Consider the following 22,285-nt stretch of genomic DNA (forward strand, 5'->3'; position numbering starts at 1 on the left):
AATTACAAGATTTGACAGAGCCACTTAGCAAAATATATATCAGGATCATCCATAGTGCTTTGAAAAAGTAAAGATGCCTAACCATAATCTTGGAGATTCTAATTCATAAGACCTGGGCTGGGATCTGGGGATCTGAATTTTTAGGGAGCCCCAGAACTGGTTCACATACACAGCCAAGGGTAAGAGGATTCAAGGAAAACATAAACTTGACACAGAAGCAATCAGTTTAATTTTTTAGCCATGTTTGTAAAATAATTCACTTTCAGTACATGGGTAACACCCAAGCCCTTTCCCATTATATCCAGTTGTATTACAAGTTCCTTTAGTTCTGTTACCAAAAGTTTTCATTGTTTCTTCAGGGAGGCTACCAAGTAAATTCTGATGTTCTCAAGGTATCTTGTCCTGGAAATGGTATCATTTCTCAGGATTTAAAAATAACTTGGCTGAACTAAAGGTGGAGAAGCCAAGTCTCTGCTACTTTTCCTAGTCTCCTGGGCACAGCTGTGGAGTCTTGGCACTGTGCCCATGCCCTAAAAATTTAAATATGGCAATATGAAAAACCTTAAGAACCTAGAGCAGCTCTCCTACTTCCCACCATGGACTCAGCAATAAGAAGAGCAGACAATTGTACACTAGTTAATAGCTGCTTTGTTCCTTCATAGCACACTGGGCAGAGGGTAAAGAGCCCTCTGTCATCTTCAGCTGCCCCTGTTCTTTTCCTCAAACTCCAGGATGAGACCTTTAATGTGGGACAATTTCTGATGCAGGTACTCACAACGGTGCTTTTCTTCCCTGTAACCTGGGTACTGCTGCAGAGAAAAAGCATCCATGTCAAAAAAAAAAAGTCAATTCTGCCTTTTTGCTACCATTCCCAGGCCTGGTCTTACCTTCCTGAACTTTTTATATTCCTGGACTATCTTTTCTTCCAGCATCTGAAAAGAAAATGTTAGCACCAAGTTTAACCTTAAGAAAAAAGCTCCAGTTCTCTTAGGGAGTGAAGGAACTTCCCTTCTCCTTCTACCAAATTATACAGACTAATTTTTCCTTCAAAACTGACTTGCTTGTCACATTGGTTGTTGAACAAACAGGATTATGGGCAGTTAGCCAGGAGTTTACGGCCAGTAGAGCTCAGGGGCCAGCCTGGGCCCATCCAGCCCTTACCTTGTATTCTGGAGTTCCTCGTTGAGTGCTCTTCATCTCTGCTCCCAGCTCTCTGAACCTTTGGTTTGCAGCCCCAACACGGGCATGCAGAGTGCGGTATTCAGCATAATCTGTCTCAAAGTCCTGCTTGTAAGCATGGTGCTGTTCTGCACTGTGGATGGCCCTGTATTGCCTGCCAGGAGCAGAGTATTGTCACCTTCAATATCATTGCCCCCCAAAGCTTCCAGCTCCCAGGAAGTTTACCTTAATATCTCATATGCACAAGGCTTGATAAAATTGGAAATGGCAGGGGACTCACAGGAGGTAATCTGGTACCTCTTCAGGGCTTGGGGATTCAGAGTCTAGGAAGGAAGCAAGACATGAAGGTAATGATAGGCTTTTTTTCCCCCACTATGGCAGTTTCACCCTCCTCCCATTAACTCACCTGCTTGAACTGAGGGACTGTGCACCAGCCTGGGGCTAATGTCTTCATCTTTATCTTCTTGCTCCCAATCTTCTCTCTCCTGTAGCTCCTGACTAGGCAGCCCTTGTAGGGGACTTGGAGCTAGAGACAGAGATCTGAGCCTCTTTTCTTTTAGTTTTACAGTAGCTGCAGGTGCTGGACGTTTCTGTTGGAGAAAATATCTTGGTCACATGAACAGTAAGCCAGAAGCCTCCTATTCTGTCCTTCTCTTAAAAATTACTTCTGGGCTTCCCTGGTGGCACAGTGGTTGAGAGTCCGCCTGCCGATGCAGGGGACATGGGTTCGTGCCCGGGTCCGGGAAGATCCCACATGCCGCGGAGTGGCTGGGCCCGTGAGCAATGGCTGCTGAGCCTGCGCGTCCAGAGCCTGTGCTCCGCGGTGGGAGAGGCCACAGCAGTGAGAGGCCCGCGTACCGCAAAAAAAAATAAAATAAAAATTAAAAAACATAAAAATTACTTCCATATAATGAGCTCTGGGAGCATGAAAATGATAAGGTCCCAATCTTTAAATTTTAGCCTCATTGGACACAACTCTCTTTGAAACACCCTTGCTATTACAACTTACCTTGTCCACGTGTTTCTGGCTAGCAGAGGAAGGCAGTACCTGATCAGGCTCTCTGTTTGGAAGATGGGTCTGGTTCCTAGGATTTTTGAAGAGGGAATGGGAGAGATGAAGCCAAGGGTAGGGCTAGATCCCTTTTTACAGCATTTAGGGTGGAGATTAGAGAAGACAATAACAGGGCTTCCCAGATTAGTCCCACCCTGCCCCCAAGTACCTCACTTCCCACTGTGCCATGTGTTCCCTCAAGGATCCTGGGAGTGACTGTCCTTGGCTGCTTGCCAGTGGATCTGCCACCTGGCAGGGAAAGTGGCAGGGGCACTTGGCTCCCTAGGCTTCAGGCTTTGCCCCACCTTATCCCAACTCCCTGCAGTTTCTGGCCTTACCTCTTCTAGTGCCATCTGTGGCTGTGAAATTGTATCTCCTGCAGAATAGTCTCCCATGTTCTGCCAGCTCTCGTGATCTCTGGCATCTTCAGTCAGGTTGTGTCCCTGAACTGAAGATGGGGCTGGGACAGAATCCATGGCTGCCCAAATAGTGAGGCGCTCCCTGAGTGGACCCAGGCAGTGGAGGCGGTTAGGCCCAGATCTGGAAAGAAGTGGTTTAAAACAAAAAACAAACAAAAAACAAACAAAAAACAGGAAGGTGGAGATCTCTGAAGCACCTCTGGATATCCCCTTCCCAGACTTTGCACAAACTCTTTCTTACCTGCTACCTATTCCCCTTACCTGCCTAAATGTTGGCACACAAGATCCAAGCCACCACCAGGGCCCTCCTGGCCACACTGAGACACTATGAAGGAAAAGAGGCAGGACCAGCCAGGACGTGGGACCCTCAAATACTGTGGGGGAAAGGAGACTGTAAGCTCTATGAAAGTCAGTTCCTCCTCCTACTATGAATGCCACTCCTCCCTGAGCCAGCCTAAGCCTGACGATGGGTCCCACGGGGCTCATTAGCACACCAGGTGCAGCTGGGCCTGAGTTCCTCAGGAGGCTAAGACGGCACAGTCTCTTCAACCGCAGCCTCTTGGGACCACAACCCAGCAGCCCCTCGCCCCATTTGGGGTTCAATTCTCGAAACTTCCTCAGACCTTGGCTGCCCTCAGCCTCCCGCCCTGATGGTACCTTCCTGGAGCCCATGTCTGTTCTCCCTGCACTCCACCTCCACACACCCCAGGCCCGCGCTTACCCCTCGGTTGCCTTGGAAAGCAATCACTGGCCGAACCTGGAGGGAGAGCACAGACTTGAGCTAAGAGCAGGTGAAACAGCGTCCCGGATCCGGCGTCGGGTGCCCGGGGTGGGGGTGGCGTGGAGGGACCTGCCTCGCAGGCTTCACTTGGAGAGGTGGGGAGGCCGGAGACTGAGGATGCTGCTTCCCATCCCCAGGCCCCTTCGGCACTGTCGCCGGCTGAGGCCCGACTAACCGAGGGGTAGGGGATGGAGAGGATGGGGCCCGGGCCGGCCGTACCTGTTGCCGCTGACACTCGTGCAGCGCCCGCAGCGCCGCGTCGTTGAGCCTGAGCAGCAGGAGGCTGGTCCGGGCAGCGGGGGTGAAGCAGAGCCGGAGCTTCCTACTCAGAAGCTCCCGGGGTCCCTCCATGGCTGCGAGGTTCAGAGCAAATAGGACGGGAGCCACAGACCAGGGCCACTACCACCTCCGCTGTGCAGGGCTAGGCTGGCACACCCGGTAACCCAGGTAGGCCCCGCCCCCCGCCGGGACCCCACTCCAGGCCCCACCCACAGCCAGCCCCACCTCTGGGATTTCCCGCTCGCGTGGGTGGCGCTTCGCTCTCCCCCAGATGTTATCACCGACCCCAGCGGTTTCTTCTTGGATTGGCATGCGCTTATTGGGCTTTCGGAAGGTGCTCTCCCAGTTCCGGGGAGAAAGTCTGCAGCCAGCTTCAGACCTCTCACTAGAGTCCCCAGTCCTGCCTCAGTTTTTCCACCTAACCTGAACACTTAAAGAGTTTCGGTTTCTAAGTGAAGCTGAACCTGCAACCCCCGAGGGTTTTAGACGCAGAGGGGCGGTAGACAGCGACAGCGACTGATTGCTGGGCGGGCCCAGCCCATCACGCCAAGAGCCCCAAGGGACCGGAGGCTGGCGGACCCGAAGGGGGATTCCCGGCGCCAACACCTGGCCTAGAGCTTTTGCTTTTCCCTGCCCGACGTACTGCGGCGAACCCGAAGCCGGTTTCTAACTATGAATGGAGAGAAAATCAGGGCCCGTTTTTGGCAGCAGTGAAGCTTGGCTGTCGCAAGCCGGAGCGCCCCCCCATCGATGGGCAGAGATGGGGGCCGTGGTTGGTGGCAGGAAAGTTGCAGGGCAGAGGAGAGGGAGAACTCAGTCCCAGGTCTCCCTTCCTGGCCTATACACGTGAGATTGTTGGACACTGGTGTGAAAGGGAGCAGGCTCACTCCCTCAGGAGGACCAAGAGGTGCCATGAAGTTTCCAGACATTCTGGAGGTCCAGATCTTGTTGCAGTGAAACCCCAGGACCAATCTCATGTCGGCCCTTGGTGTCGCCACTTGTCCCTGTTTGGGTATGTCTCCCTAGAGCCCTGGTGTTGTTCTCTTTCCTAGCTAGGATACCTCTGCTAAATCCCTGGACGGGCATAATCCCAGATGACCTTAATGCCCTTCACCCTAACTCAAATTATCTATACATTTGTCAAAACTCATCAAATTGCACGCTTAAAATGTATCTATTTTAATGTCTGTAAATTATACCTCAATAAAGTTGATTTTTATTTTTTGCCCACACCCCACAGCTTCTGAGATCTTAGTTCCCCCACCAGGGATTGAACCCAGGCCACAGCAATAAAAGCACCAAATCCTAACCACTGGACCTCCAGGGAACTCCCTAAATTTGACTTTTTAAAAATAATTTATTTATTTTATTTATTTTTGGCTGCATTGGGTCTTCGTTGGTGCGCGCGGGCCTTCTCTAGTTGTGAAGAGTGTGGGCTACTCTTCGTTGCGGTGCGCATGCTTATTGCAGTGGCTTCTCTTGTTGCGGACCATGGGCTCTAGGCTCATGGGCTTCAGTAGTTGTGGCACGCGGGCTTAGTTGCACCGCGGCATGTGGGATCTTCCCGGACCAGGGCTCGAACCCGTGTCTCCTGCATTGGCAGGCAGATTCTTAACCACTGCGCCACCAGGGAAGCCCTCCTAAATTTGACTTCTTAAAAGAAATTAATTAATTTTTGGCTGTGTTGGGTCTTCGTTGCTGCTCACAGGCTTTCTCTAGTTGCGGGGAGGGGGGGCTACTCTGCGTTACTGTGTGTGGGCTTCTCATTGCGGTGGCTTCCCTTGTTGCGGAGCACAGGCTCTAGGCGTGCGGGCTTCAGCAGCTGCAGCAGGCAGGCTCAGCAGCTGTGGCTCGTGGGCTCCAGAGCACAGGCTCAGCAGTTGTGGCACACGGGCCCACTTGCTCCGCAGCATGTGGGATCCTCCCGGACCAGGGCTTGAACCCTTGTCCCCTGCATTGGCAGGCGGATTCTTAACCACTGTGCCACCAGGGAAGCCCCATGGTTGGGTTTTTATAGTATTTATTTGTCTTTATGGAAGTTATATATGTACATATAAGTTCCATACAAGACATAATAAAAAATATTTATCCCTTATTCCTTTCTGCTTTCTACTGCTTAAAGGAAGTTAAAACTCTTTTAACTGTTTCTTCTAGCATTTATTGCTTTTTCTAAGTATCATGCCATTTCTGGCTTTTTAAGTGTCAGATATTAGCCATTGGTTTCTATCTTAAAAATGAGGACTTTAGCTCTCCCATCCTCTCCATATATATGCATGTACTTTCTCTCTTCAACCTCCTAGTGTAGTAATGTTACTTTTGTTAGATCAATAATGAATGTTTACATTTTATGAGTGTGTAAATATTATTTACAAGCTGTGACACAGTGCACTGTTTACATTTCCTTTCTTGTATGTTTCCCCCTTGATATTAATAATTATCCCTATCTTGGTTTGTTTACTTAGTTGTGTATGTACTTATTTTTTTAATTATTTAATTAATTTATTTTATTTTTGGCTGCGTTGGGTCTTCGTTGCTGCGCGCGGGCTTTCTCTAGTTGCGGAGAGCGGGGTCTACTCTTCATCGCAGTGCATGGGCTTCTCGCTGCAGTGGCTTCTCTTGTTGCGGAGAATGGGCTGTAGGCACGCGGGCTTCAGTAGTTGTGGCACATGGGCTCAGTAGTTGTGGCTTGTGGGCTCTAGAGCGCAGGCTCAGTAGTTGTGGCGCACGGGCTTAGTTGCTCCACGGCATGTGGGATCTTCCTGAACCAGGGCTCGAACCCCTGTCCCCTGAATTGGCAGGCAGATTCTTAACCACTGCACCACCAGGGAAGCCCCTGTATGTACTTATTATCAATTAATTCTTTTTTTATATCAATTAATTCTAATATGCTCCTCTAGAAGTGGAAATCTCCTCCTCATATATTCAAATATAATCAGTTATATTATCTATTTTATCAGTTATAAAACTTATCAGTTTTATAAGTTTCCATTTTTTTCCTTATATATACACCTCCAGACCCTTTCATTCTCCTGTTCCACTCTGAAATAGTTGCTTCTCTAAGCCTGCTGCAGAGTTATCATCCTGGGGTCTCCCTTCAAACAGCCTGGGGATTTCCTTATCTCCTATATTGGATGCCAATTTTTCCTGAATTCTACTACTTTTTTCCTTGATTTACCCCCTCATTTTGGTGTACATCTCCAATAGCTTCCTGGAAAGGGTGCATGGTAGATAAGTCCTTTGAGACTGTGTGTCTTTATTCTATTCTACTTAATTGATAGCTTGGCTGGGTAAAAAAAAAATTGGTTGTTAGTTATTTTTCTTCAGATATTTGATGACATCACTCACTGTCTTTTGGACTCCAGTGTTGCTGCTGACAAGTCTGAAGCCATTCTGATTCTTCATCCTCTCTTTGTATGTGACCTATTTTGTATCTCAGAAACCTTTAGGATCTTCTCTGTGACTCCAGTGTTCTAGTATGTTGTGGCATCGATCTTTTCTTATTCTTTGTGCTGGGCACTCAGTGGGCCCCCTCTCATTCTGAAACTCATATAATACAGATGTTGACCTCCTGAACTGATTGCCTAATTTTTAAATTTTTTCCTGTCCATCACTATCTTTTTGCCCAATTTCCTTGACTATTTCTTCAAGTTTTATCTTCCAATGCTTTTATCATATTTTTAATTTCCAAGAGCTCTTTATTATTCTCTGAATGTTTGTTTTTTTATAGCTCCCCTGTTTTTGTTCAATATCCCCTTCATTTCTAAGGTTACTAATTATGGTCCCCCTCCCACTTTCTTTTGTTTCTGGAATTGTTTCTGATCCTCTAAGACCTTATTTTCTGTTTCTGTTTTGTTTTGGCCTATTTTTATGTTAAAAGTGTTTTTTCCAATGCTTGCTGATCTTCAGCTATCTACTCATCTCTACAAGCAAGGCACTAAAATCTGACTAGAAGCTTAATATGCATGGAGAGGGCTGGTTGCACTTTAAGATAATCTTACTGGATCATTTCATTATGTGATCTCTGTAATTTCTCTAATTATTCAAGGTTTTTCCCATCTCAGGGCCTTGGCATATGCTATTTCTATTGTTTGTGTATTTCTTAAAATGTATTTGGCAGAAGTTACAGAAATCTGACTCAAGGCAGCTTACACAAAAAACAAATACGTACGGTGGTTCTCATAGCAGGAAGCTCAGTGAGAGAACAAATATTATAGTTGATGTATTCAGTGGCCCAAGAGCATCATCAAGGACCAAGTTTCCTCCTGCCACTCACTTTGCTTCAACCTAAGGCTTGTCCTTCAAGGTCACAGAAGCCAAAAGCAGTAAGGGTTATGTGAATCCTTATTCAAGTCAGTGGGAGAGAGCACTGTCTGTCTCCACAATGGAACAAAAGTCCTTCCCTTTGGTCTGATAAGGCCAATTTAGGTCATATGCTAACTCTTAAACCTGTAACTGTCACAAGGTGAATATCATGCATGGTTTAGGCAATCCTGAGCCAGTAATGCTAAGAGTGATGAGTTTACTTTGATTGACTTAGCCATTCAGGACCACTTTTGGAATATAGGGAGGGAAAGAATTTCCTAAAACTGTATTGCTCTTCCTTGTTAAAGGAGGGATGTTATTAATGTTTGGAATTCAGCTGCACTTCTGGAGCCTTCTTCTACTTTTTCTACAGGCCTCAGTTGAAAAGTCACCACAGGGAATTCCCTGGTGGTCCAGTGGTTAGGACTCCATGCTATCACTGCCAAGGGCCTGGGTTTGATCCCTGGTCGGGGAACTAAGATCCCATAAGCTGCGTTGCGTGGCCAAAAAAAAAGTCACCACAGAAGTGGGTCTCTCCCATTATTCTTTGTCCTTGCACTTTTGTTTCTCTTTTAACACTTAACACAAGTTGTAACTTCATACTGTTTGGTTTGGCTACTTATGAATTGTAAGTCTCCCCCACTAAAGGGTTAACTTCATAAGGTCAGAGACCATGTCAGTTTTGTTCACCACTGTATACCCACTGCCTAGAAGTGTCTTGCACTTAATAGGTGTATACTTAATATTTGATGAAGAACCCAGAAATCAATAGTATCTTCCTCTCTAACTGAATACCCAAAATATATTTTGAAGCTGCACACTTTTGCCATTTCTTCTGTCACCATTTTGGTCCAAGTGGCTTTCTTCTGTTCCCTGATGTAATGGACATCTTTTGTTTGATCTGTCTAGCATCCTCCTTTTCTGGGGAACAAACTCCCTTTCTTTGATAAAACTGTTCCTTCCCCATACTAACCATATGGTTCTGGTGGGGGCTACTCTCATTATATCCTGCCCCACACCACCTCCTCACCACAAAGGTAGGCACCTAAACCATCAGAGTCCTGTCCTGGGGTTTTAAAAACTGAATTTAAAGGAAGAGACTCAGACCCCCTCTCTTGGTCACTCTGTGATATGTGAGGGCAGGGACCATTGGTGGCCATTTCCTATCATGTCAAGGGATCTGGATCTGAGAAAACAAAGCAAAGAGATGGGGAGGCATCCCCCTGTCATTGGTTTTAGTCATTCACACCCCAGCCCATGACCCAGTTTGGTTATGTAAGCCAACAAATTCCCCTTTTTGCCCCAGTTGGTCTGAACTGCATTTCAATTATCTGTTACCCAATTAGGCCTAGAATCCTGGATGTCTGTGATAGCCTCCTGACTGGTCTCCCCATTTCCATTTACCTGCTCTAATCCACTTTCCTTCCACGGAGTGATCTCTTCAAAATTTACATCTTGCTGCTGAAGAGCAGTGACTGGGTTAAACTCTCAGCCCCACCCTTTATTACCTGTGCTTCCTTGGGAAAGTTATTTAACCTGCCTGTGCCAAAGTTTCTAAATATGTAGAAAGGGAATAATGACACCTCAAAAGGTCATTGTAAGGCCCAAATAAGAAAAGTAAACTTAATATACTTAATAAGTACTCACTTAATGTTACCGAGTAGCGGTATTAGCAGGAGTGACTCAGATCATATCACTACCCTACCTTCTCCCTGACCTAGTTTCAAAGCATGCTCACTAGGCATTAGTGACTCACCTACTACCTACCAATCCACTAACCTTGTGGCTCTTGATGGGATGGCCTGAGGGAGCAGGGCCTTAGGGCCTTCACACATGCTGTTTCCTCTCCTAAAATGTTCTCTCCCACCTCCCCCCACCCCTTGCCCTGCCTAAATCCTCCCCCTTTTGCCTCAGCCCAGTTATCACTTGCTTCACTTCTCTAATCAAAGTTAGGGTCTACAGATATACTCCCTTCACAGAACCAGCAGTTGTATGATTTACCAGGAGAGGTAGAAAAATTGTTCACAGATAGTCTTTATTTAGGTTAAACTGACATCTATTTTGGTGGATAGGTGCTTATGCTGTGTGCCCTGTTAACTCTTTTGAATATCATCCTTGTGTAAAATCTGTTCATTTCTTTCAAAGCAGTTATCACAATTGATTTGCATATATATATATATATACACACACACACACACAGAGGAATACCTATATATGTGTTATATACAGAGAGAGAGCTGTTTCTTCTTCTCTACACTATATGTTCTGTGAGTACGGAGATATACATGTTTTGTTCATCACTGTATACCTAATGACTAATGCAGTAGTTGGTACATTGTTGGTGCATAACACAATGAATATTTGTTGAAAGAATGAGTGATTTCTTTGGCAATTACTGGAAAAGTTAGACTGGAGGGAGGTGTGGCAACCAGCCTAGGTTCTGTTAGGATTGGAAATAGACTCTTGAGCATGGGGGTAGAGTGGGGTGAGTTAATAAGAGGAGACTGGTTACAGGGTTGTTCCACTCTCTCACCCACCTGAGCAGCTGGAGTTGATAAAGAGGTAGGAGGTGCCAAAAGAGAACTTGCTTCCTCATCCTGCACTATTTCACTCATCCCTGGCTAGCTCAGTTTTCTCCATGGGGCTGGTTCTGTAGTCTCTCTATTTGCAAGGGGACCCATTGGAACCTGTGGGCTAGGAAGCCAGATAGTCCAAATTCTTTTTGTGAACTGTGGTCAGTCTGTTGCTATAGGTCTGCAGATGCTGTCCCCACCCTTGAAGTCCAGTTTCCTCATCTTCTCACTTTATATGTGGGGTCCCTAAATCCTGCCTCACCTCCTTCTCTCAGAGCCTTGGGTCCCTAACTCTCAACCTCGTGCTAAGTTAAAGTGGAGGTATTTTCTCTGCCCTCTGGCTGTTGGCCAGTGGCCACAGTTCTTCACCACATGGGCCTCTCCTCCTGACATGGCAGCTGGCTCTCCCTGAGCCAGTGATCCAAGAGAGAAAGGAAAGCAGAAGCTGCAATTTTTTTTAGCACCAGAAGTGATATACCATCACTTCTGCCATATTCTATTGGTCACATAGACCAACCCTGATTTAGTGTGGGAGAGGATTACACAAGGATGTGAATACCAGAAGGGAGGGATCATTAGGGGCCATTTCAGAGACTGGCTACTACTCAGGAGTTAGAGGAATTTGGAGAATGAAGAGGTTTTAGGACTTCCCAAAGGGAGATGGAGAGGACATTATTAACCAAGTGCCTATTATGGGCCAAGTGCTTTATATTAAGTTATCTATATTAATCTTTTCCACAACACTAAGGGGTAGATATTATTCCCATTTTTCATATAAAGGAATTGAAGCATGGAAAAAATGATTGTCCAAAATCAAATCCAGTAAGTAGCAGAGTCAGAATTTGCACATTGTTATGTGTGCCACCAATGTTGATCTATTACATTTGGTATGTACCAAAGGGTGGGATATATGCTACTGGTGATATAAGAAGTAATTTTAGTAGTATAGAGACATAGCAGTAAGTAACACTGAAAGTATAAAAATTAAATGCTTTTCAATATTCTGATGATGTCAAGAAAAAGCTTCAGTTTGGGAGACTTATGCCTTATTACCTCTATAACACTTGTTAATTTCTTTCTCTGAGAAAGAGAGGGCAGGCCCCAGGTTCAGTAGCTTTGACATTGATGATATTTTGGTAGAATTTAATATTTCCTTTTCATTGTATTTCTTTTTATAGTTACTTTCTGTTTGTGGGCAGGTGATACTGATTTTAAATTTACTAAAGGAATATGAAGTTTGGGTTATATCCTTTATTTGAAACTGATACAGGGAGTTCCCTGGTGGTTCAGTGGTTAGGATTTGGTGTTTTCACTGCAGAGGCCCAGGTTCAATCCCTGGTGGGGGAACTGAGATCCCCACAAGCCACACAGCACAGCCAAAAAAAAAAAAAAAACAAACACAACCCTGGTAAAAAATTTTAAAGTAATAAATAGTAGTAGTTCAAGTGATACCTGGGTATGGCAAAAATTGTGAGGATGGTACTGAATGAGGTTTATTGTCTTCCCTCAGCTCTATGTTGAGAAAGAAGCCAGTCTGAAGTGCCAGCCTCAGCTTGGTTCTGCTGTGGGCACTAGCTGGAGAGAATCAGATGTTAAAATTTACAACCAGTCCTTTCCTGTGAGATTTCCTAAGCATTTCTCCTTTATCCCGTGAATTCCTCGGGACTGGTGGGGAGTCTTGTACACAGATTAGTGAAACTGGGAATGAGAGCGATTTTAGTGGGAAATCTAAGCTTCCCGCCCTATTCAATTGCGAATTACAAACCAGGTGTGGTTGGTGGAGATGGTGGAGATAGTACAGTACAGTGGGGAAATGCCGGAGGGAGAAATGGACATAGTATGTGGATTTTCCAATCTCTTAGTCCCTGATCCAACTCCATAGTCCGTGATTTTTGGGTCCTCCAATACTTCCAAGCTACATATTTGAAGCTTCTATGGGGATATGAACAGGACCAAAGTTTTAGGACATATGGGATGTGGATGCGAATTTCTATACTGGAGGAGTTTGGGATGGGGGAACAATGTGGTTAGAAAGGGGCTTCTGAAGTTGCGTTTGTACACGATTTTACATAGTATGCAAACTCAAGTATCTAAACAGGTGGTTGGTTGGGGGGATCCTAGATAACAGGGGCAAGTTTAGTCCAAGAGTCTTGGTAACAGCACCGGCCGGACCATTTCAGCCCCCACGAACCCCCAAGCCCTCTGTTCCCCCTACGTTCCCTCTGAGTGAGTCTGTCCTTGCCCCAAACCATCCCCGCATGAGGGCACTCTGCCAGGTCACGTGCCCAAGCTCGCGGGAGCGCCACCTAGCCACCCGCACCCCTCCACCCCCACCCACTCTGCCCACGTGACCTGGCCTACTTTCTCCCCTCCCGACCTAACGACTTGTTCGGAAAGCCCCGCCCCACGCAGCGCGCTCGGCCTGCGAACCTCCGCCCGTTATCCGCCCGAGCTCCAGCGTGGCTCGCGGCCTCCACGTGTTTCTTCCTGTCCAATGGGAATCGGCTCCCGGGCGCGAAGGGGCGGGGAGGAAAAGACAACTTCGTTACGCTTCGAGAAAGGGGCGGGGCCTGCAACGTCGTACTGAACGAGGGGACGCAACGGAGGCAGGCCGGAGCTGCTGCCGTCGCCATGACCCGTGAGCACTGAGACCCCCTCCTCTTGCCCTTTTCTCCTTTTCCATCCTAAACATGACTGCCGAACCTCGGCATTGACCTCGTTTTGACTTCCCCAACGAGACCTTTCTCTAGGAGCGCTGTTTAGCGACCCTCACACTTGGAGCCCGGAAGTCGACCCTTTGCCCACCGAGACACTTCTTGAGAACCTCCCCACCTCGTCAGGCAAAGGCCCTCCCCGACGCTCTGCGGTGTGGGGAGAAGCCCTGCGCCCCTGTGATAAACCCAGATCCCCCCATTCCAGATCCCTGCCCATCCCCCACAGAGACCCAGACCGTCTACACATACCGCCACCCCCTGTCTGGGCCCCCATGCTGCCCCGAAATTCGAAGCACGCTTCTAGCAGGCTCCTCAGGACCGTCCTCCGTCCACTCCCCACTTTGACCTGCCCTGTGGCAGCTACTCCCTCCGTCCAATCTGCAGCCTAGGCCCCGAAAAAGGCCGGTGTCGGCGACCCGGGAATGAAGTGTTGGACCGTACGAGTGTCCGGTGAGGGGAGAGGGTCGCCGGTGTGTGGCCAGAAAGGCCTTCTCGTCTCACCTTTTATCTTCTTTCTCTAGGCGGTAACCAGCGCGAGCTCGCCCGCCAGAAGAATATGAAAAAGCAGAGCGACTCGGTTAAGGGAAAGCGCCGAGATGACGGGCTTTCTGCTGCTGCCCGCAAGCAGAGGTAGCCCCAGGGAGGGGCGGGGAGGGGTGGGGTGAGACCTGGGTTTAGGCCATGGGTTGTACCTGGAAAGAGTTAGCTCAGAGCTTACATCTGGACTAGTCGTGAGGGGCAGAGTGCATTGTTTCCTCTAGGGTTTTATTCCTCTCACCCTTTAAATTGTTAGGTCACAGCCTTATAGGAAGGGACTGGGGCGGGTGCTGCCCTCGGTCTGATTTCTGAGTGCCCCCGGGTCTGACCTTAAGGGCAAGGGCAGGGAGCCTCACATTTCAAATGCAGTGGTGGTTATGACAGCCCAGTACTTTTGGCCCTCCTTGCTGTTCATTTGTCCTCCCTTCTCCCAGCCTTCTCACTGGTGTTGCTGGGTGTGGTACTCAGCACAGAATAGCCTTGGGCCTGTGTGGCCAGACTTCTGACCCCTCGGGCAATAGCCAGATAGAGACTGATTGCCTTTTGAGCCTCAGCTCTCTTCCTCTTGTTCTCCTAGGGTGGGAATACAGCAGCCACATGCTGAATTTTGTCCCATCCACTTCCATCTTATCCTTTGTGCCCTTCATCCCCCTGCATCTTGTCCCTTTTGCCCTCTGGTACCTCCCAGTGCCCCATCATCTCTACCCCCAGGGACTCGGAGATCATGCAGCAGAAGCAGAAAAAGGCAAACGAGAAGAAGGAGGAACCCAAGTAGCTTTGTGGCTTCGTGTCCAACCCTCTTGCCCTTCGCCTGTGTGCCTGGAGCCAGTCCTACCACGCTCGCGTTTTCTCCTGTAGTGCTCACAGGTCCCAGCACCGATGGCATTCCCTTTGCCCTGAGTCTGCAGCGAGTCCCTTTTGTGCTTCCTTCCCCTCAGGTAGCCTCTCTCCCCCTGGGCCACTCCTGGGGGTGAGGGGGTTACCCCTTCCCAGTGTTTTTTATTCCTGTGGGGCTCACCCCAAAGTATTAAAAGTAGCTTTGTAATTCCTTGAGCGCCTGGTTTGACTGGGGATTTGGGGGGATGGGGATGGAGGAATGGCTGCCCTTTCCCACCAAGAGGGGAGAGAACTTCAGACTCTAAAAGGATGTGGATATGTAGACTAAGTGAAACATCACAGGAAAAAATTCTTTTTTGTACTGCAACAAACAGGTATTCTGGGTATGTGGTAGAGAAATCCTCTAAGAGCCTTAGGGACTTCTTTTCTGTGATTTTTTTTGTCCCCCACTCAGACCCTGAACATCATCCTACGGATGGAGTTGAGGTCCTAAGAAGGAAGGCTGCAAGACCTAAATTTATGCCCCTCTTCCTCATTCTTCCTCAGTTTTGCCTGCTTGGAAGTTGGCCCAGATCCTGCTGCTCACTGACTTCCCATGGTTAGCTGCTCTCAAGTGTTCACATTCTCTTCTGTTCTGTCATTCCTTATGTGAGGGTGGTTTTTGTCGTCCCATTTCCTTTGACCTCAGCATCAGGATTGAAACCTAGGGTAGTCTCTGTGCTCCTTTCTTCCTGTGTCCTGGTTTGTTCTAGGGTTCTGGGCTTCTTAAATCCCTGTACCCAGGGCTGAATTCCTTATTTTCCTTTTTATCTCCAAGGGCAGAGCCAAGTAAGTCTTCAGTCCCTGTTGGTCTTTCCCTGCCCCCATCTCCACCATGAGAGCCAGGAAGGAGCTGGTGCCGCACTGTCTGCTGGTTCCTGAGCTGCTGACTTGGGAGTCAGGCTCTTGAGCTGGGGTGAAGACGTAACGGTAGCTCCAGCATGTCAGATACTCTGCCCAGGGCATTAGGGTGTGTATGGCCACTTTTTTCAAGTCAGACATACTACTGACTTTAGCCTAAAGGGAGGTAACTACCCATTATATCCTTGAGGTGTTTGTTGGGCTGGACAGCTCCTGTGAGTCAAGACTAGGGGTACAATTTGAAGGGAACCCCAGTTTGTTAAAAGTACCTAGACTGGATATTTGTTATCTGGCAATACTGATGCCATGACAGTGTCACCTGAAGATAAGAGGAGGCTGGGGGTCCTGGGTTGGGGACCAACAGAATGGTGCCAGTAGCAGCCCCAGATAGAGGAGTACACGGGCCTAGCATGAGGCAAACTTGACCCAGAAGGTAGTCCAGCTGCCCGTGGTGAAAGTCTTTTCCAGTTCTGCTCCCTCATAGCTGTGGAACTAAAGTGTCTGGTTAGAGAATCTGGAGGGCCATGACCTTTAGGTCTGTCCTACCACCCCACCGAAGAGTATGGTATATGGTAGACCCATGTGTGTGTCCTCAGAACTCGGGACTGGCCTTGAATTGCTCTTTCCCTAAAACAACTAGGTTTTCAGAAGAGTGTCCCAGGCCCGCCTCCATCCTACCTGAACCAGTTGGTGAGGGTAACCATGACATAGAGTGATGCAAGGAAGAAGACGAAGTGGAAGGCAGAATAGCTATAGGAAAGCTGCTGGGCTTGCACTGGAGGAGCTGGAGCGGTCTCTTGGTTAGCTGGCCTGTCAGCCCCACCTGTTTGCCCTGGAGAGAGGAAAGGACTGCTGGCAGCAGTGCTGCTGAAACACCTCTTCCCTCCTCCCCCATCTTTTGTGAAGGCACTTGAGGGCTCTTTGGCACTCTGCAGAAATCTACACTTATGGATCCTCACTTGACACTCACCTTCCTCTGGCTGCACTGTTTCAGGGCAGCAGAAACAGAGTGAGGGCTTTTGTAAAACAAAAGGCAGCATGTTTTGGAATGACTTTAGAAAGAATGTCTGGGTAACAGTATAGGAAACTCCTCTTCTTTGAAAAGATTGGTGTGGTGTAAAAAGTGGAGGCACACCTGGGTTCAAATTCTAGCTTCAGTATATAACTGGCTATGGGAACTTTGGTAAGATGTTTAACCTTCTGTGCCTCAATTTCTCCATTTGTAAAATGGAGCAAATACCTACCTCACAGGGTTGTTGTGAGGATTAAATTAAATGAGATTATGTATGTAAAGTATCTAGCACAGTGCTTAGCACATTGTGGGTACTCAATAAAAGGTAATAGCAGCTAGAATCTGAGCATTCTGGGTAGAGGTTGATAGGATGTGTGTGTGTCTGTGACTATGTGTGAGGGGGGAGGGGTATTGGGGATATTGTGCTCTCCATCCTCACCTGGACCTCACAGCTGTAAACCTTGACAGTCCACAAGGGCCCAAATACCTCAGCAAGGTAGGAAGCCTCATTGCTGAGAAGGAAGAGATGGTTCTCAAGCTGGTCCAGTCAGATAGCAGGATTGCCTGAGGGCATTTACTGCTAGCTGGTTGGTCCATATTAGTAACTCTCAGGAGGGTACTGTGCTCCTGGAGCCCTTTTCCGCCAAAGATTTAGAAATCTTTTCATGTGAGGGCCTTGAAGTCTTTATACATTTAAAAATTCTCAAGTCATTTCCCCTACCCCCTTCATCTCATACAGATCATCTGACAAGTGCTATTCTTAGAAGTTGTTTTTGTTCATGGGGAGCTTTCCTCTTATCTTGCTCTAAAGTTTAAATAAACCGTGGTCCCAGACAGTCTCCTGACCATGTTCCCTGTCCTGAGCATCCTCCCTTCTCTCACGCCTTTCCCTTGACACCTTTATGCACCAAGCAGAAAGCACACAAGCATACATGATGCCAGCACTCAACACTGCCAGAGAAGTATCTGGTGTTTGGGGTTCCATTTTACTCAGGCCAGGCAGGCACAGAGTGATTCTGTCCTTGAAGGATTACTGAGAAGGGGCAACAGAAGAGAAAGGTGGTAAGAACAAATAGGTATTTGGCAGGAGCAAGAAAGGTTTTAGCATGGGGAAATCCATGTCCTGTCCTTACCACTCTCTGGAGGATGGCTGGATAGCGCAGAGAATGTCAGCTACGTGATATAGCAGCTGTTGACAGAGGCTTGTAGAAGGCCAGAGTGGAGCTGCTCTGGGGAGAATGTGAATCCTTGCTTTAGCCTACAGGGTAGTAATTTCCTTTACTTCTACCCTCACTTGTACTTCTGTCCCCCCACCCTTTGGGGGAAGCAGAGAATTGACTGAGGTAGGGAGGCTAATGAAATTGCTATACCAAAGGTCCCCCAAATCTGGAATGTTGCAAGGCATGTATCCACTGAGGCGGATGCAGGGAGCGATGGAGAGGAAGGAGAGGAGACCACAGCAACAAACATGCAGACTAAGCAGCATCTTGTTGAGCAGGCAGCCATCTGGGTGTGTGTAGTAGTGGAACAGGAGCACAGCTGCTAAACCTGCCATGCTGTAGAATCCTAGGGTGGTCAGCAGCACAGCTAGGAACCAGCGGCAGTCTTGGGCTGCACCTGTTTGCCTAGGGGTGGGAGGTGGGCAATGGCTTGGTGCTCCAACTCTTCTTTTACCCATTATCAACTATTTCCCCTCTTCCAAAAGACTGGTGAGACTTACCCATCCCACCTGGCCCACAGTCATTTCACATTCCTGAGTTTTTCGATACTGCTTAGTGGTAAGCTCTGGGACCATCAACCTGTCATGTCCTTTGCCCCACCCAACTGGGTCTAGTAATGTCAGACTTCCCAGGAAGCCTTTAGGGTTATGTCCTCCTTACCAGTTCTTGTTCCAGGAACGGGCAAAGGCTGTAAAAAGCACCAACTGCAGCAGGATGAATGTGAAGCCTCTACAGATGCCAATGTAATGCCAGGCTGCAAGTGAGGCACCAGTGGGGGAAATGTAGCTGATCATATCATTACTCCTGGTCCTCTTCCTACCCTCTTTTTTTCTTAGAAAATATTTTAGCTTACTTCCGCTGATCAGGATGAGATGGAAGGTACCTGGGAAGAGATGCTCATCAGGCATGCAGAAGGCAACAGCACAGAGACCTAGCAGGAACAGCAGCTTGAGGAGCCAGAAGCTGGTTAAGAGGGAAAGAGAAAACCAGACTCAGAAGAAAAGGCAAAGGAGAGTGAACAGTGCCAGTGGAGGAAGGCAAAGGAGAAAGCCAGAACTATACGAAGGGAGAGAAGAGACAACTAAGTATAGGAAGGGAGGAACCAGTCCCATGTGAGAGGGGCTGGAGATGGGCCCATCACAGCCCATTCCAAATTCTGACTTTCAGATACCTAAATAAAAACATCCGGACAATGTTTTAGAGTTGACAAAAGATTTGCATATAGTAACCCCACTGTTATCTCCATTTCAGAAACTAGAATGTCAAAGAGGATAAGTGTGTGGCTTGTTGTCACACAGCAAGTATAGTGGAAGCAGGGACTTAAACCTGTTTTCTGTCTTTTTACAGTGCTATTACTTCATCTTGGAATTTCCTTTACTCAGCTTATTTCTACTTCCCTCCTCATCCCCTCCCCGCCCAAAGAATACACACACACCTCTTATGCAGCTGTGCTCTCAGGCTGGTGGGGGAGTGGAGGTCGACCAACGGCACAGCCTGCAGCAGGCGAAAGGTGGCAGTTCCTGTACATACTCGGTATACAACCCCAGAGCCGCTGAGCACTGGGCAGTGAGAGTGGCCAAACAGATGGGCACACAGCCCTGAGGGCATCTGGATCTGGAGGGAAGGTACATGTGAGAAATGGCTGGGCAAGTCATCATGCATAGAGAAGTACCTTCTTCTTATGGGTATGTCCACTCATTTGTCCCCTTCCCCCAACCTGAATCTCTTGTTTATCTCAGGGTTTCTCCTTTTATCCTGTCCTGCTGCACCCCAACCTCCTCCCACTTACCCCATGTGCCTTGCCCAGACTCTTTGCACTACCATCCTTGACAGCAGGAGGCAGCAGACTGCTGAGGTCCCCACATGGAGGAGGATGTAGAACAGGCGGCTACAAGGAGACTCCGTGAGAGGGGGTCACCTAGAATGGCAGCAGCAGGTACAGGGAGCAGGCCCACAGCAGAGCACCTGAGGGGAGAGCAGATGCAGGGCAGCAAGGTGCAGATTTGCTGAGGAAAGGCTTACATTAATGTACATGTGAGGTTAACCCAAGAGGCTGAATTCCAAAATTTCCCCCTCCCTTCTCTTCTCTTTCACTCAGGAATTCTCAGACTGTCTGGTTCCAAGCTATTTAGGATTGCCTTCCACTGACATCAAGTAGAGCTTTCATCATAAGAGCTTAACTGCAGGCTTGAGCAGAACTTTCTAAAAGCCTAAGTCACATCTGGCCTCTAATCTTTCCCAGGATCTAAATATCCGGTACTGGGTACATGGGAGGAGAGGTTTAATGATCAGTAGTCTTAGAGGCAAAGAAGCAGAAGGGCCTCACAAGTGAAAGGAAGGCCTATCATCTTTATCAGCTCCCATGGGTTTTCCTCCCCAGCTTCAGCCACCATTCCCTTCCATTTTTTCAGATAGCGCTTGCTCCAGTACCCTCTCACCTGATAGAAGGGAAGACTCACTGTGACACTGCTGACTCCACTGCGTTGCTGTGCCAGGCGGAGGGAGGTGCTGGAGCTTGTGACCGCCTTTGCACCCACCATCCTTATCCCAGGGATTAGGCCCAGGTCCACCAGAGGGAAGGAAGATGAGAAAGTAGTAGCTTTCTTTTGTCCTCAGCCCATTGGACTCCTGCTGTGCCGGGGCTGGTCACCCAGTTTCAGACAGAATGGGGAGGGACATCAGGAAAAGAACACCGACCTTCAGGATGTGGTAAATGCAAATGTCCCTGTGAAACTACTTTCTCCCCAGGGTCCTTGGGCCACTCAGTCTGTTCTCCCCAGATTAGGGAGTAGTTTGCATATCTGGCTTGTAGATTAGCATTCTTAATTGGTTTAGGATTAGACGTCATCCATCTTGAACAGAATTCCTTGGGGTGTGTGGGCTGGACCTAGGTGAAGAGAAGGGAAGGATAGGAAGGCCTGGAGTGGTGACGGGTTAGGTCTGGGACACGGCCTGGCAGAAAGCAACACTAGAAGCCCGAAAGGAAGTCTGAAAGGCGTACTGGTTTCCTCGCTGAAGTTCTAAAACCAGAGCACCAAAGAAGGTGTGGCCCACGGCTGGTCCCGCCTCCTCCTCTCCCGGCGGAAGTTGCGAGGCAGTTACCGGAAGTCTTCCTGAGGCGGGGCCGGGCCTCTGGCGCGGCGTGGTGGGATCGACATGGCGACAGAGGGGGACGTGGAGCTAGAGTTGGAGACTGAGACCAGCGGCCCGGAGCGGCCTCCAGAGAAGCCACGGAAACATGACAGTGGGGCGGCGGACCTGGAGCGAGTCACCGACTATGCTGAAGAGAAGGAGATCCAGAGTTCCAATCTGGAGACGGTGAGGTTGGCCGGGAGCCTGTCTGGGAGGGATGAGAGCAGAAGGGGCTTGGGAGGCTGAAACTGGAAGCCCAGCTCCAGGATGGGTCTCCATCTCCATGGTGGGAGGAGGCAAGAAGGAAACTGAACCGTCGTTGGAGCCCGCCGCTTGCGAAAAGGAACTTGATGGAGATTGGGTTTAAAATGGGTCTCAGGTGCACAGAGTTGAATTAAACGTAGGTCCCGGTTCCTGGTACGCTCGTCATCGTGAATACACACCTCACCCGCTTGTTACTGGTATTTTAGATTATTAGGAATTGTGGGTAAGCAGAGCAGTAACTAGATCTTTCTTTCCCGTAGGCCATGTCCGTGATTGGGGATAGACGGTCCCGGGAGCAGAAAGCCAAACAGGAGCGGTAAGTCGTTTTACCTACGGGCCCCTCTCATTCCCCCAGACAAAAAAAGCCATCGTTAGGCCTTTGTACCTTGTACTGTTCTTCAACTGTATCACCCATTTCTGCAGATCTAAGATTTACAACTTTACTCTTGTTGGTGGAAGGAAAGGCCTCCTGGCAACACCTGCTGCCTGCTGTAAATATTCCAGGGGATGGGATGGGACGTTAGGTGAGAGGGTGGGAGTCGTTTTGTATTTTCAGTCAACAGTGTTTATCAAGAGTCATTTATTTGTAAGGCACAGCTGGAAAAATCCTTTCTGGGAGTTTATGATGGAGGTAAAGAATGAGGACTAAGTACATGAATATTTGCAGGGAGAAGGAACTGGCCAAAGTCACTATCAAGAAGGAAGATCTGGAGCTGATAGTGAGTAGTAATGTCTAACTAGTGTATGGGTGGGGGCGGTTTCTTTGTCAAATTTGGGTTGTTTCCCCAAACAAGTAGAGTCCTCATGTTCTGCTGGCACATTAATGCCCGGGAGGAGACTTAGGTAAAATCATTGATCCTTTTCCTGCAGATGACAGAGATGGAGATCTCGCGAGCAGCAGCAGAACGGAGCTTGAGGGAACACATGGGCAACGTGGTAGAGGCTCTTATTGCCCTAACCAACTGATTTGTGTTTTCCCAGACCTACCCACTGGATTAACTTATTTCAATAAAGATGTCGTTTTTTTTTTTTTTCCAAGTTGCAGTTTTATCATTTTGGATCAAGTGCAATGTATATCATATTGT

General features: G+C 48.2%; 4 protein-coding genes and 1 long non-coding RNA gene across 7 annotated transcripts; 2 read left to right on the forward strand and 3 right to left on the reverse strand.

Moving 5' to 3' along the window:
• Positions 1 to 214: 214 nt before the first annotated feature.
• ELL3 (elongation factor for RNA polymerase II 3) lies at positions 215 to 3,851 on the reverse strand. Of its 2 annotated transcripts, XM_060003568.1 has the most exons (11): positions 3,650 to 3,851; positions 3,371 to 3,406; positions 2,911 to 3,023; positions 2,569 to 2,770; positions 2,400 to 2,479; positions 2,189 to 2,264; positions 1,586 to 1,769; positions 1,460 to 1,502; positions 1,162 to 1,333; positions 888 to 932; positions 215 to 809 (listed from the first exon to the last, which is right to left on the reverse strand). In XM_060003568.1, exons 1-11 carry the CDS (start codon positions 3,779 to 3,781, stop codon positions 699 to 701), a joined length of 1,194 nt encoding a protein of 397 aa, XP_059859551.1. In that variant the 5' UTR covers positions 3,782 to 3,851; the 3' UTR covers positions 215 to 698. The 2 variants fall into 2 exon arrangements, 1 of the variants encoding a protein (XP_059859551.1); XR_009518223.1 differs by lacking the exon at positions 1,460 to 1,502 and having other exon boundaries at positions 717 to 809.
• Positions 3,852 to 12,104: 8,253 nt separating this feature from the next.
• LOC132420578 (uncharacterized) lies at positions 12,105 to 13,837 on the reverse strand. Its single transcript, XR_009518388.1, has 3 exons — positions 13,800 to 13,837; positions 13,015 to 13,071; positions 12,105 to 12,159 (listed from the first exon to the last, which is right to left on the reverse strand). It is a non-coding gene; the product is annotated as an uncharacterized lncRNA (long non-coding RNA).
• On the forward strand, positions 13,120 to 14,883 carry SERF2 (small EDRK-rich factor 2). 2 transcript variants are annotated; one of them, XM_060005140.1, is made up of 3 exons: positions 13,120 to 13,222; positions 13,820 to 13,928; positions 14,524 to 14,883. In XM_060005140.1, exons 1-3 carry the CDS (start codon positions 13,216 to 13,218, stop codon positions 14,807 to 14,809), a joined length of 402 nt encoding a protein of 133 aa, XP_059861123.1. In that variant the 5' UTR covers positions 13,120 to 13,215; the 3' UTR covers positions 14,810 to 14,883. The 2 variants fall into 2 exon arrangements, with proteins under 2 accessions (XP_059861123.1, XP_059861121.1); XM_060005138.1 differs by having other exon boundaries at positions 14,547 to 14,745.
• A 958-nt stretch (positions 14,884 to 15,841) lies between these two features.
• Positions 15,842 to 20,414, reverse strand: SERINC4 (serine incorporator 4). The gene is given in 15 exon segments (XM_060002372.1): positions 15,842 to 15,871; positions 15,873 to 16,056; positions 16,251 to 16,404; positions 16,543 to 16,588; positions 16,770 to 16,772; positions 17,024 to 17,096; positions 17,493 to 17,594; positions 17,596 to 17,617; positions 17,718 to 17,813; positions 17,998 to 18,209; positions 18,465 to 18,558; positions 18,688 to 18,767; positions 19,240 to 19,418; positions 19,590 to 19,769; positions 20,243 to 20,414. Coding segments are annotated over 15 exon segments (1,557 nt in total). The 5' UTR covers positions 20,345 to 20,414.
• A 419-nt stretch (positions 20,415 to 20,833) lies between these two features.
• On the forward strand, positions 20,834 to 22,238 carry HYPK (huntingtin interacting protein K). Its single transcript, XM_060005136.1, has 4 exons — positions 20,834 to 21,122; positions 21,461 to 21,516; positions 21,868 to 21,919; positions 22,071 to 22,238. The coding sequence occupies exons 1-4, from the start codon at positions 20,961 to 20,963 to the stop codon at positions 22,164 to 22,166; spliced, it is 366 nt and encodes a 121-aa protein (XP_059861119.1). The 5' UTR covers positions 20,834 to 20,960; the 3' UTR covers positions 22,167 to 22,238.
• The last annotated feature ends 47 nt before the right edge of the window (positions 22,239 to 22,285 follow it).

Source organism: Delphinus delphis, chromosome 2, assembly GCF_949987515.2.
Source record: "Delphinus delphis chromosome 2, mDelDel1.2, whole genome shotgun sequence".
Lineage (NCBI taxonomy): Eukaryota > Metazoa > Chordata > Mammalia > Artiodactyla > Delphinidae > Delphinus > Delphinus delphis.

Excerpts from the sequence above, each read along its gene's own strand:
- ELL3 (XM_060003568.1), bottom strand. The coding sequence starts at position 3,781 with ATGGAGGGACCCCGGGAGCTTCTGAGTAGGAAGCTCCGGCTCTGCTTC. Across the intron at positions 2,265-2,399 it reads ATGGCACAGTGGGAAGTGAG|GAACCAGACCCATCTTCCAA; the intron begins GTACTTGGGGGC and ends CAAAAATCCTAG. Across the intron at positions 810-887 it reads AATATAAAAAGTTCAGGAAG|CAGTACCCAGGTTACAGGGA; the intron begins GTAAGACCAGGC and ends TTTTCTCTGCAG.
- HYPK (XM_060005136.1), top strand. The coding sequence starts at position 20,961 with ATGGCGACAGAGGGGGACGTGGAGCTAGAGTTGGAGACTGAGACCAGC. Across the intron at positions 21,123-21,460 it reads AGAGTTCCAATCTGGAGACG|GCCATGTCCGTGATTGGGGA; the intron begins GTGAGGTTGGCC and ends TCTTTCCCGTAG. Across the intron at positions 21,517-21,867 it reads CAGAAAGCCAAACAGGAGCG|GGAGAAGGAACTGGCCAAAG; the intron begins GTAAGTCGTTTT and ends GAATATTTGCAG.
- SERF2 (XM_060005140.1), top strand. Across the intron at positions 13,929-14,523 it reads GCTGCTGCCCGCAAGCAGAG|TGCCCCATCATCTCTACCCC; the intron begins GTAGCCCCAGGG and ends GGTACCTCCCAG.